At 44.5% G+C, this 13,443-nt stretch overlaps 1 protein-coding gene and 1 pseudogene across 1 annotated transcript in view; one reads left to right on the top strand and one right to left on the bottom strand.

The window, feature by feature from the left end:
- Window positions 1-4,588: 4,588 nt before the first annotated feature.
- On the top strand, window positions 4,589-6,694 carry LOC130407537 (uncharacterized; annotated as a pseudogene).
- Window positions 6,695-11,873: 5,179 nt separating this feature from the next.
- The window catches only part of ik (IK cytokine), a 38,550-nt gene continuing 36,980 nt past the window's right edge, over window positions 11,874-13,443 (bottom strand). The window contains exons 19-20 of the mRNA XM_056730668.1: window positions 12,142-12,176; window positions 11,874-12,048 (exon numbers count right to left, since the gene is read on the bottom strand). Coding sequence (XP_056586646.1) covers window positions 12,021-12,048; window positions 12,142-12,176 — 63 coding nt within the window. The 3' untranslated portion in view covers window positions 11,874-12,020. The remainder of the gene's footprint in view (window positions 12,049-12,141; window positions 12,177-13,443) is intronic.

Genomic DNA, 13,443 nt, shown 5'->3' with positions numbered 1-13,443 from the left:
TTCATCTACTTTCTTTATCTGCAAAGCTGCACCCCCACACACATTCCTGTAGCAGGCACTGTCAATCTCAGCACAGAAACCCCTCACAACTTCTGCTTAGACATTTTCATTAAGGCACACACATTATGTTAATCAAACTATAATAAAGAGTAAAGATTCAAACATAATAAAACTTATTAAAAACTCCTTCATGTTCGACATTAAAAAAAACAACCGGCAACTTACTAATACAATCTGTAGCTTCTCACATACCGCCTTCGCTCCTTGTGTGAACAAAAACTCTAAATAACATGAACAACTTCTGTCCTCAGGTGCTATAGAAACGGAGAATGTTTAAAATCTTACCGCGACGGCGCTGCTGAAACCCCGCGCGCAAGACTCCTACGGTCCCCGCGGATCGAGGTTGAATCCGGGGTTACCAATATGAAACGCGTATGTAGATACCTCTATATAACATTACCAGTATCATAGTTACCAAATATGGAAATAAAACGTAATAAGTCACTTACCACAGGTGTGAATCACTCATTTTGCTCACTACCCCAATCTCGACTGTTGAAGATCATCCCGCCATTGTAGATTTGAAATTTACAGCAATATTCTGTACATATGAGATAATCCTTCACCTGACCCCAGAATGCATTGCACTTTACAGCAATATTCTGTATTATTTTAAAAACAGTCAGCTTCTGTCAAATAACGCTGTAGTTTTTACAACACGTTGTAAGCAACTGTTCTGCTAAGGCAGCATCTGTCAAAGAGGACAGCTCTTCACCGCCAGCGCTAGCTAATGTTCACAGACCCGAGAGCGAAGAGCCTCCAGAAGCATCTTCAACGGACGGGCCGGATTCTGCTGCGAGTGCGACCGTTGAGGGAAGCGGTGATGGGTCTCGAGTCTCACCGCCATCTGAACCGCTTGTCGAGTCTGCGAGCAGCCCCCGTACCACAGACACGGCTCTCTGCACTTTCTCTCTTTGCCATCGAACATGAACTTGTTAGTGCCCTTGATTTTGAAGATATTGTACACCAGTTTGCACATTCAAAATCCAGAAAAATGCCAGTGTAAGATATTATAGCCAAATGAAATCAAGCATTTCAAATTTAAACATGCTCTTCCACATTATTTAGGATTAATTTGTGTATTTTTCTAAATTATTCAGCAATTCTTGTCTTTTCTAATTGAGAGAAATTAACAGATTTCCAAATGTTTATCTTACACTGAAATGTTTAACCCTTGCCTGTCTTGTTGAACTGTGATGTAACAGATTGATTTCTGAGCTAAGGACCAAAATGCTACTTGATTCTAGGAGATTATGGTTCTTTTTCTAACTTCGCTCGGTGTTTCACTATGGGGAATCGCTTTGGGCGTGACCAACTACGGAAGCTCTTATGACACCACGTCTGTCTCTGACAGACAGGTCGACCCGTGACCAGGCTCCGCCCTGCCTATATCAGTCAGGTCGACCTCCACCTACGTCATTCGCGCTTTCTTCCTGTGGGAGACTGCAGCAAGCTCTCTCAGCACGCCCGTATCAGCTGACTTTTCGCTAAACTGTTCAACAGGTGGACCGTCATAGGAACCCGCCACCGAACGCAAGGTTAGTGAACGGGATTGTGTTGAGCTGACATTTTTTAGAGTTGGAATAGTGTCCGTGTCGTGGTTAGCTATCCCAATAGTTCTATTGCGTATTAATTAACAGCGGTAGGAGACGTCAAGTCTAATTAGGTTATCGCGTCAAGGCGAACCTTCTAAGGGTTTTATTACCTTTTTTGTATTAGGCTACTGTGCCGTACGAGTCGGCGATAGCATCATGTCGACGGCTGTTTCCCCCGCCAAAGGGAAAGAGTCGAAGGCCAGGGAGGTTGCATCCCGCCCGTGTCCATCCTCATGTGGAGCTAGCATCTCGGGTAGGGACCCTCATCCCATGTGCATCACGTGTATGGGGCCGAAACACGCTCAAGCGTCTCTAGCCACCCGCAAACATGTGCTCACTGTGCATCAATGCCGGTGAAAATTCTTGAGAGAAGATTGAGGGTGGCAGTGGCCAACAAGCAGGACCCATGCCTGTCTGGAACTGTCACGCAATCTGCGGCAACTGGCCATCACATGCGAGCTACAACGAGCTGGGCGGATATGATGGAAGCCGAATCCCCGGACATGCCGCCGTTGTTTGACGGCCTGCTCGAGCAGGAAGAAGGCGAACCGGAGGATGAGGACACAGAGGGCGATGCTAACTCTGACCTCCTCGATCTGGATATGGACGGCGAAGAAGAGGAAGAAAATTCCCCCTTCCCCACCCAACAGTCCAGGCCGCCGAGCACGACAGCAACCTCCATGAGGTCTGCAAATGGGCCGCGGCTAAACTAGGCCTTCCTTGGCCCGCGGCAAAAGATGCCGGAGGGACTGAGAGGGACCTTTATGACGGGAAAAGGCTGCCGCCTGCTCAGACTGCAGCGAGACAACTTTTGCCCGCCGTGCCGGCTTGCATGAAGGAAATGTCCCGTTATTGGGATAGCCCCTTTAAGAGCAAGCTCCCCACCAAGGGACATTCCATGGTGGAGATTCAGGGGATGGGGGAGCTGGGGTTGGCCGGACCCCCAGCGGTAGAGTCTTCAGTGGCTTTTCACCTCCATCCGAGTCGGCGTTCAATCCCTGCCTCCTCGCAGATTTCGCTGCCGGGAAAAATGCATCGGCTAACCGCTGCTATTTATCAGAGAACGTATAAATATGCGGGGCAGTCAATATGCTTGCTGAACGCTGTGACTTTACTGTCGGCGTATCAAGCAGAGATTTTGGAGGAGATGGGAAGCCAGTTGGATTCGGGAGCACCGAACCCTATACTCTGGGACGAGATTTGCGTGGTGAACGATTTAATTCTGCGCTCTTCCCGCGGTGATGGGATTGGCTGTGTCAGGTGAGAGAGCGCTATGGCTTAACCTGTCGGAGGTGATGGATGTAACGTACGACCCTACGAAGGGGTTGTTTGGTCCTGCACTTGAGAAAATGAGGGAAACCAGCACCCTCAGGAAACAGGAGGACGAGGCGTTTAACCTCTGTTTGCCACGCAAGCAAGTGCCGCGACCAGCCTCTCAACCCGTGCGGCAGGGCTTCGCAGCAGCCGCAGCCGCGAGAGGGAGACCTGTGGGTGGTAGAGGTCCAAGACCGGCTCACAGTGGACAACACGCAGGCCAGCGACCACGATCGGCTCGACATGGACCGTGGGGAAAGCATTCATACGCGGCTGCGGCAGCTAAAAACCGTCCACCAAACCCAGAGGACAGAAAGAAGAAGCGTGTGGCCTAACACGCAGTTATTCCCCAGCCCTTTTCTCTCTGCCCGCGAAGAGAAGAAAGGGGGAAAACGGCCCTATTGTGTTCAGTTCGGTAAGGGCCAGTTTGAGTTGTTCTCCTCGAGTTCTAAAAAACGAGGTAGCTCAAAATTGTGTTCAGTGTCACCAAGCACTCACGATATGTTCTCCAATGTTTTTATTTGCAGGGGATTTAAGAATAAAAAATGCTTTTTCGCATCCAGGCCACGGGCCGAGGGCGAAATGTTCCCCGAATTCAGAAAACATAACAATAAACATTCCACTATCGCAACCAGGCAAACAGCCGAGGGCGATATGTCCCAAACACAAAAAAGATTCTCAAAATTCGAATCGCATGAAAAGCGCTCCCCCTGTCCCACCACTGGGGGTAGTTCTCACTCCTTCAGCCGAAGCCCGCGCGGCGATTGTGATGACGTCATCACTGTGCGACGCCAGCGGGGCGGAAGTGTACAGAGGTCCTCTCTCGGTCCGCATAACAGATTGGCACGCATGCGCAGTTCACCCGTGGGTCTTGGCAACGATTTCACGGGGATACAGGCTTCAATTCGCAATGAAACCACCTCGGTTCAATGGGATTTTGATGTCAGTAGCACAGGGGGAATCGGCCCGAGTGCTGACGGTCGAAATCGATACTCTGTTAAACAAACGGGCAATCAGAGTAGTGCCCGAGGAGGAGAGCCGTCAGGGTTTTTACTCCCACTATTTTGTTATCCCAAAGAAAGGAGGCAAAGCCCTCCGTCCTATTCTGGACCTTCGTGTGTTAAACAAGCACCTGAGAAAGTATTCATTAAGAATGTTAACACACAGAGTGCTCTGTCGGTCGATTCGTCCAAACGATTGGTTTGTGACAGTCGATCTGGCAGACGCTTATTTTCACATAGATATTTACCCCTCTCACAGAAAATTCCTCAGATTTGCACACCAAGGCACAGCTTACGAATTTCAAACTATTCCATTCGTCTGTCTTTAGCCCCAAGGGTTTTTACCAAGTGTGTGGAAGCAGCTCTGTTCCCTTTGAGGGACAGGGGAATAAGAATATTGTCTTACATAGACGATTATCTCATATGCTCTTCGTCGAGAGAGCAAGCAGTGAAAGACGCGGAGATTGTGTGAAATCACCTCGGCAATTTAGGGTTCAAGATCAATATGATAAAGAGCCGACTGGAGCCTTTTCAGCACACGAATTATTTGGGGCTCAACATAGATTCCCTCTCTTACAGAGTAACACTGACAGAAGAGAGGATCACGTCTTTCACACAATGCCTCGACCGCTTTCAGATGGGGAAAGTGGTACCGTACAGACTATGCTTACGAATGCTGGGGCTTATGGCCTCGGTGATTTGTGTAGTGCAGCTGGGACTGCTCCAAATGAGACATTTTCAGCGCTGGATCGCGCATTTGCGTCTGTGCTCTCGACGGCATCTTGGCCGACCGGTGAGGATCACTCACGCGTGCGTCAGAGCACTCAGACACTGGAAAAGCCCCGTGACGTTCAGGACGGGGATTCCCTTAGGGGCGGTGTCATCGAGAGTGACTATGACAACGGACGCGTCATTGCTGGGGTGGGGAGCGACTTGAATGGGCAGATCGGTGAACGGTTTGTGGCCTCCGCAGCTGACTCACAAACATATAAATTATTTGGAGTTGATGGCAGTATGGTTAGCACTGAAACATTTTTTGTGCTTCATCAAAAGCCAGCATGTTCTGGTGAAAACAGACAACACCACGGTGGTGGCTTATATCAATCGACAGGGAGGCACACGCTCTCTGCCTCTGCATCAGCTGGCAGAGAAGCTGATTGTATGGGCCGATACAAGGCTTTTATCCCTCAGAGCGACTCACGTTCCGGGGATTTTAAACAGGGGAGCGGACTTGCTGTCCAGGGGAAATCCATTGTACGGGGAGTGGAAACTCCACCCCCAGGTGGTGTCCCAGATATGGCAGAGATGCGGTCAGGCTGCCGTAGATCTCTTCGCCTCGCAAGAAAACGCTCAGTGTCCTCTGTATTTCTCGCTAACGGACGAAAATGCACCGCTGGGTGTGGATGCCTTAGCCCACCCATGGCCAGAAGTACTTCTGTATGCTTTCCCTCCTCTGAGTCTAATTTCCCCCACTCTAGCCAGGGTGAGGGAGCAGTGTCTTTCGTTAATACTAATAGCACCCCGCTGGCCGTCCAAACCGTGGGTGGCAGAGATAATTCAACTGTTAGCAGGGCAACCATGGCCCCTCCCGCTCAGGAGGGACCTTCTGTCGCAGGCAGGGGGAGAAATTTACCATCCTCACCCGGACAGAATAGCCCTTTGGGCTTGGCCCGTGAGAGGTGGAATTTGAATGCGGCTGTTCTACCGTCCGCAGTCATTTACACTATTCAGAGTGCGAGAGCACCCTCTACTCGCTCCCTTTATAGCAATAAATGGCGAGTCTTTGAGGAGTGGTGTGAGCGGAGTCATAATGTCCCATTCCAGTGCGCTGTAAGAGATATATTGTGCTTCCTACAGGATCTGCTAGATAAAGGGAAAGCTTTCTCTACCATAAAGGTGTATTTAGCAGCTATTTCAGCGTGTCATGTGGGTTTTGGTGAGAAATCGGCCGGACAGCACCCGTTAATAAGCTGATTTATGAAAGGGGCACGCCGTATAAGACCGGCATCTAGGCGAATGGTTCCGTTATGGGATGTGACCATTGTCTTAGAAGCCCTTTGTCATCACCCGTTTGAGCCGTTGGAAGGAGTGGGCCTCAAGTATCTTTCTCTTAAAACGGCGCTCCTCATAGCTTTGGTAACCGCAAAGCGTGTGAGTGATTTACAGGCTTTATCAGTTAGCCCGTCTTGTCTGCAATTCGCTCCAGGGCTTGCAAAGGTCGCGTTCTGTCCTAACCCAGCGTTCGTGCCTAAGGTGTTAGACTCAGCATATAGGTGCCCATCTACTGAGCTGGCAGCTTTTCACCCTCCTCCCTTCTCTTCCCCGGAGGAGAAGAAACTGAACTTATTGTGTCCGATTCGGGCACTATATATGTATGTAAATAGGACAGCGGGTTTCAGGTCTTGTGATCAGCTATTCGTGTCATGGGCCACTCCGCAGAAAGGGAAGCCGTTATCGCGTCAACGGCTGTCTCATTGGATTGTGGAGGCTATATCCTTGTCTTATGTTTGCAGGGGCCTGCAGCCACCTAAGGGCTTAAAAGCCCACTCCACACGAGGTATGGCTACGTCATGGGCTTTACTCAGGGGAGTTTCCATTGGAGACATCTGCTCGGCGGCAAGCTGTGCCACGCCACACACTTTCGTGCGGTTCTATAGACTGGACGTGTCCGAGCCGTCCTTGGCACACGCGGTGCTGGGAGCCGGAGCGTCGGTACCCATTTAAGGCTATAGAAAATAGCAGGTATGTGGATGCAATTCGGTAGTGGGCTATATCTCCCATAGTGAAACACCGAGCGAAGTTAGAAAAAGAACTATGGGTTACTTAACGTAAACCCGGGTTCTTTGATAACAGAGTGAGGTGTTTCACCAGCACTTCCCTCCTTGCACGGGGATGGGAAGAAATCTTTCTAGAATGACGTAGGTGGAGGTCGACCTGACTGATATAGGCAGGGCGGAGCCTGGTCACGGGTCGACCTGTCTGTCAGAGACAGACGTGGTGTCATAAGAGCTTCCGTAGTTGGTCAAGCCCAAATCGATTCCCCATAGTGAAACACCTCACTCTGTTATCAAAGAACCCGGGTTTACGTTAAGTAACCCATAGATTTTTGTTTGTGTCTTGTCTGTGGACTTCCTCTGTGATGGCTCTATCAATTAAATACATTTGTGCTGGGAGTAAGTGTTGTTAAATAAATATTTGATTCTTTGAAAGTGGTTGCTTATTTATTTATTTGTGGAAATAGAGGACACTTCCTTCACTCTCTATGTAGTGGGTCAATTTTGCCAGATTATACTGAGGCCAAAGGGTTTTTATTTTATAACGTCATAAGTGAGTGGCCTTGACAAGAGAACATAGTGATGCATTTGTAGTTCTATGAGCATTTGCACATCTGTACATCAAATTTCACTTGAAGACAGTTAGTTATTAAAAAATGTAGTATATTTACTGTATTACTGTAATTTATTCTGGATTTTGCCAGATGATGGTGATCCTAAAGTCGTGTTGATGGGGCTCTTGAATATTGTTGCCCAGGGTACAGTGAAGTGTTAATCTGGCCCTGTATGATATATTGCTTATTGCTCTCTTAATTCTTTGTAAATCGCTTTGGATAGAAGCGTATGCTACATAATTAAATGTAAATCTGCTATGTACAGAAGCACTTCTGATTCCAGCATTTTTAACACGACAGTAATGATATATATTAACTACTTTTTGTCCTGATGCTTTCTCCACAGACTCATTCTACTTCAGGGTGATAGAGTTTTCTTTTAAAATCTGTCTAAACTTTTGTAAAGTAGCGTAAAGAGACATTTCAGGGGCTTATAAATAAAAAACTCTACTTTATATTGTCCTGATATTGCGTGTGGGACATTATGAGGTTGTGATTTGTCACCCTGAAGTAGAATCAGTCTGTAGAAAAAGAAAGTTTTCTTTTAAAATCTGTCTAAATTTGAAAAAAAAAAATAGTGTATAAGAGACATTTCAAGTACTTCACAAGTACACGCACATTACTTGCGTTTACATCTGGGTGGTTTTAGTCAGCTGTATTCATATCAGTTTTGTGGATTACAGCCTAAAAAGTGACCCTGGACAAAAGCAGCACACAACACATCTCTCCGTTCATGATTGCATTCCGGAGATGGCCCTGCAACAATTTAATTTTTTACAGTTGTGTGTTGTCTATCGTGCAATCATTAATGCGGTACATTAGAATTTTTTTTCCAAACGTTTCAAGTATTCAAGAACATTAATCGGAACTCAAGATTAAATTTAATATGAACTCAAGATTACATTTAACATAAACCAAATGGTTATTTGTTGTTTAAATCTTGTTTTTTTCTTTGTAGGAGTCAAAAATTCAAAACAGTATTGAAAAACAAAGCAGATACATTCAGTCCATTTGACTTCCGACAAATCATATTTTTCACAGATAGTATTCACAGATTTGAACACAGTAAAACTGTAAAACAAAGACAATAAACAAATAAGGATGGACATGAACATGAACAACAGGGAGCAGTACAGTTTACCCTATACAGCCAGGCATGAGTAACATGTTTAAATTATCCAGAGTAATGGTGACATTTGTTACATAATTACTTCTCAGTTTTCCACAAATTCTTTACACCTTTTTCACAAAAGAGCCCTGTTTGCTTTTTTAAATTGAAAGAAACTATCATAATTTCCATCCTTTATATTTAAATTACAATTGCTTTCCAATCTTCTATTGTGGGTGAAGTATGTTGAAGCTATGTGGAGCTGAATGTGGAGGTCTGTCGATTGGTCGTGGCCAGGGCCTTGCGCTATTTCCAGTACTTCTTCAACATTCTTGATTGTCGATGAGGCATTTTTGCTTCCCTCTGGAATTCCATATAAACGAATATTATCCCGCCTCGACCTGACTTCCTGATCCATTAACTTTGCATCAAGTTTAGCAGTTTCAGTATTTCAGACAGCACCTCATCAGTCTACTGCATTTGCTCGTCAACGTCTACGACACGACCCCCAGCTTCTCCTAACCTCTTGTTTGTGTTGGTTAGCTTTGTATACTGTGGTAGACTATATGAGTCCAGTTTTACTGCATTTAAGGTTTTTGTTGTTCTTATGTTATCAGTAGAGTTGAGCCGGATACTCGGCTGAAACGAGTATCCGGTACGGATAAAGCACTTTTGCCGAGTATGAGTATCATACGAGTAATACGAGTCAATATCTATGCTCGGATTGAATAAAAATCCTCATTGGGTAGCTGACTGTGTCTGCGTTCTGTGATAGGCTAGTCACAGCGCCCCTCCCCTACACACATACAGATGTATTGTGTTGCTGACTGTGTCCGCAGCTCTCTCTCTCTGTCTCTCCCTCAGTCACTCAGGTTCGCGTGTCTTTTCCGTTAACGTTTAGGTCTATTCAGCTTCAGGTTTGTTTTTTACTTCGGTTTGTAGTACTTACTTATTAACCAGTAGAGTTTTGATAAACGTGGGGTTTGTTCAGACGTGGTGCTTGGTAGAATGCGACTCGCGTTGCGTCTCTGCCTGGAGTTTTTTTTTCTTTTTTAAACCGTCAGCTGTCTCTAACCAGTTTTTTTAATTCACGCAAAGTCTTGTTCATTACATTTTACTTCATAATTGCAACCGCATGTGTTGTATTCATTGTTGAAAAACTTATTCTGTATATAGTTCGTTTGTTATCGTGATCAAAACCATTGATCTGAAGCTCAATGCTGATGCTGTCATGTAAATAACGTACCGGTTAAAGCCCCGCCCATCTCGAGACAACCCGACCCAATTTCCGGGTTAAATCCCGCTCCCTTCCGGGTTAGGCCCCGCCCAGTCCGAGTACAGATACGGATACAGATAATTCATATGGTTAACAGATACATATAATGCTGTACTCGCTCATCCCTAGTTATCAGGGGCCATGCCCCGAAGGCGCTTTTGTTAGCATTATTCTTCTTAACCAATGGTAGCCCTATGAACCGTACTTAGGACAATGGCGAAACTTGGCACACTCGTAGTTAGTCATGTTAACTTTTGAACCCATTGATGTACAAAAATTCTACTCAGCACACGTCCTGCACTCGTTTGCTTATCGCATTCCATGCCTTACACTATGACTCTACTCAATACATTAGTGGCCATCTCAAAAAGAACAGTATTGCGTTTTTATTGCTACTAGTCCTAGAAATTGTGACCGATTGTCACGAAAGTCGGCTAAGAAGATCTTTGGACTGAGCCGCATAGGGTTGATGCTCCGGAATGGAGTTTTTTGCTGTTGCTCAAAAGTAATGACGCCACAAACTTTCCAAATAACAGTCCCAAACATACTCTTAAAGTTTAGAAACAGTGCCACCTTATGTTCATGAGATATTACTCTTTTATATATTTTTTTATTACCCTTGACGTTGCTGGATTGTGCATGCCAATTGAGTAGCGCACCTGAAAAATTGCAGGCCTTGGGTGCAAGAGGTCGCTAGTTCGAACCTCAAATTGTGCGTTTACACATTTCAATTTGCAAGTATGTACAATTTTTTTCAAATTCAATATCATTTTAGTAATGAAATAAAGTGCGATGTATGTAGAGCAACTTAAAGTGTTTTATAATACATGTAAATATAAACAAACAGAAACAGGGGATGTACAAAATGACATTCTTACTATCGATATCCACTACAAACGTCTGTTCCTCCTATACACTGTTTTTCTGTTATTTTTGCTCTACGTTCTTGATTCAGCACCTTCGGGATTGGCACATGTCAATGTTTGAACCTCTGAAAGCTCTCCTAGGGATGCTCGGTCAAGCACCTCAACTGAGTAGAACACCTGATAAACCCCAAGCCTCGGGTACAAGAGGTCGCGCATTTGATTCTCGTGTTGCGCTTTACTATACACAATAATATTCTTGATTTCATTCTCACGCCTGACATCTGTTTCTCCTGTACACTGTATTTCTGCTACTTTTGATCTACTGCCTTATTTCATGTTTGGGGTACACTGGGGGAAGTGTGGGCATGTGGGGGATGTGTGGACTGGGTACGCTGGGCAAAGTGTGGGCTTGGCACTGGTGGTACTGCTTGCAGTTCTTGTTCCAATTGCTTCTATTGTTTACCTCATTTGTAAGTTGCTTTGGATAAAAGCATTTGCTAAATGACTAAATGTAAATGCACTCAGTGGTCTGTATAAATATGTCACATTTTGGTATAAGTACAGTCTGCTTGGAACTTGAACTGAGTTGGTACTAAAAAAAAGTATCCATGCACTAGGTACTGTACAGTGGAAAATCCCCCAAAAGTTCTATACAGTGGAAAATTGCCACATGAATAGGAACTGAAGCGACAATTTGCACAGGCTCGCCAAAACTTGAGAACAGTAGACTGGAAAATGTTGCATGGTCTGATGACTCTTGAGGGTCAGAATTCTGCGTAAAGAACATGAAAGCATGGATCCCTCGTATCTTGTATCAACAGTTCAGTCTTCTGGTGGTGGTGGTGTAATGGTATGGGCCCCTTACTACCAATTGAGCATTGTTTAAACGCCTTTGTTTTTCACACAAAGTTTAAATTTAGCTTTCAATATAATTTTTAAATCCTTAGCAAGCCAGTCTTTATATTCAGCCAGCCATCAGAAATAGTTAACCCATTGTGGCCGACCGATATATCCACACTCCAATGCAAAATGTGTGCTAAATGTGTATATTCAAACTGTAAGGGGGGATTGTCATGGTAACTGCTTCCTTACTTCGTAAAATGCAGTCACATTGAACAGTCCACCAGCAGATTTGGTCTAACACAAATCTATTGGCAGCGCTCTGATGAAAGAGTGCCCGATTAAGCTGAAAAGTGAATAGTAAATAGAACACCTTTTGAATAAAACCTCAGCTAACCAATATTAAGACTCTGATCAGTGAGAAGTCCATTACTACAATTTTTCCAATTTATTTGTTAAATGAAATATTTTAATCAACTGCTTTTCCCAAAAACACCAATCTGGAAAAATGACAACATATTTACTTTTACAATGTGTATCATATACATGCAGCTTTCTCTTTTTAAGAAGTCTTAATATTTTGGTCGTTTCACTTCCACCCTGTAAAATACAAACACATAAGGCAAAGGTCAACAGTAAATATATACACAGTGTAAATATATAAACACCCACTCTATACAGAGATCCACTCACCCATCTGCCTCCATCTTCTTTCTCTTTTCAATTATCTGCAAATCAAAATAAATTCAATTCAAATTAAAATATTTTTTCGGTAAGCACCCTAGTAAGAAAAAAAAACTTTAGGTAGGAAAATGGTGAAAATTGGAACACTCGTCGTAGAGGTGGTACTCATTAGTCCACAAAGGGTCTCCATTACTCCAAAACTCTAGCAGACGAAACATGGGGTCTCTAGCGCTCACTCTATAGCACCAACAACAGATCAAAAATGCACTTTATAAACGGCTGTAACTTTTGAACCCATTGTATTACAAAAATTGTACTCTGCACTCGTCACGCTTATCGCATTCCAGGCTCTACACTAAGACTCCGCCCATTACAGTAGCGGCCATCTTGAGGTCATCTTTTTTCGCTACAAGTCATAGAAATTGAGATTGTTTGTCACGCAAACCGGCTCAATTATCTTTGGATGGAGCTGCACAGACGCAACCAAAGAGAATTGTGAATTTCGCTTCAGCCAATGTTCGATTCATCGATATGACACTAGGTACGTGTAAACTAAACCCCGGAATGGTGGTCCTTGCCAAAATGGGGAACAGCGTCACCTATGGTTCACAAGATTTGAAAAATTTATATTTTTGCCTCTAACTTTTGAAAAGTCTGTCAGAAAAATCGTGATCTCTGTGTCTACGGATTCCTCGAATTGTGCCGGATCGGGTGAGTATGATTGTGTCACGGTTGAACGATCAGCTCGTCCGCCATTTTGAAATTTTTCATAAATTGCGATATCTTTTGAACTGAGTGAAATATCACCACCTAATTTGATCCGTCATCAATACCTGCGTTCACAAGATATTACTCTAATATATAATTCTTTCATTAACCATGAACGCTGCTGGGCAAAGCATGCCAACTGAATGCCACACCTGATAAATTGCAAGTCTCGGGTACAAAAGGTCGCTGGTTCGAACCTTGTGTCGCACATTTAAATTTGCAAGTATGTGCAAAAATTGTGCAAGAATTTAAACAAACGAATTGTAACATCATTTTATTAATGAAATAAAGTGCGATGTATGTAGCGGAACTTAAAGTGGTTTATAATACATGTTTTCAAACAGAAACAAAGTAGGAACAAAATGACATTCTTGCTTTCATTGTCACTTCAAACGTATGTTTCTCCTATACACTGTATTTCTGGTACTTTTCCTCTACGCTCTTGATTCAGCCCCTTCGGGATTGGAACATGTGGGGGAAGTGCGGGCTGGGTGTGTTGGGTATGCTGGGTAAAGCGGTGCAAAGTGTGAGCTTGGCCCCGGT

Source organism: Triplophysa dalaica, chromosome 19, assembly GCF_015846415.1.
Source record: "Triplophysa dalaica isolate WHDGS20190420 chromosome 19, ASM1584641v1, whole genome shotgun sequence".
NCBI lineage: Eukaryota > Metazoa > Chordata > Actinopteri > Cypriniformes > Nemacheilidae > Triplophysa > Triplophysa dalaica.
The sequence above is the reverse complement of the archived record's forward strand: the minus strand, read 5'-3'. Positions and strand labels throughout refer to the sequence as shown.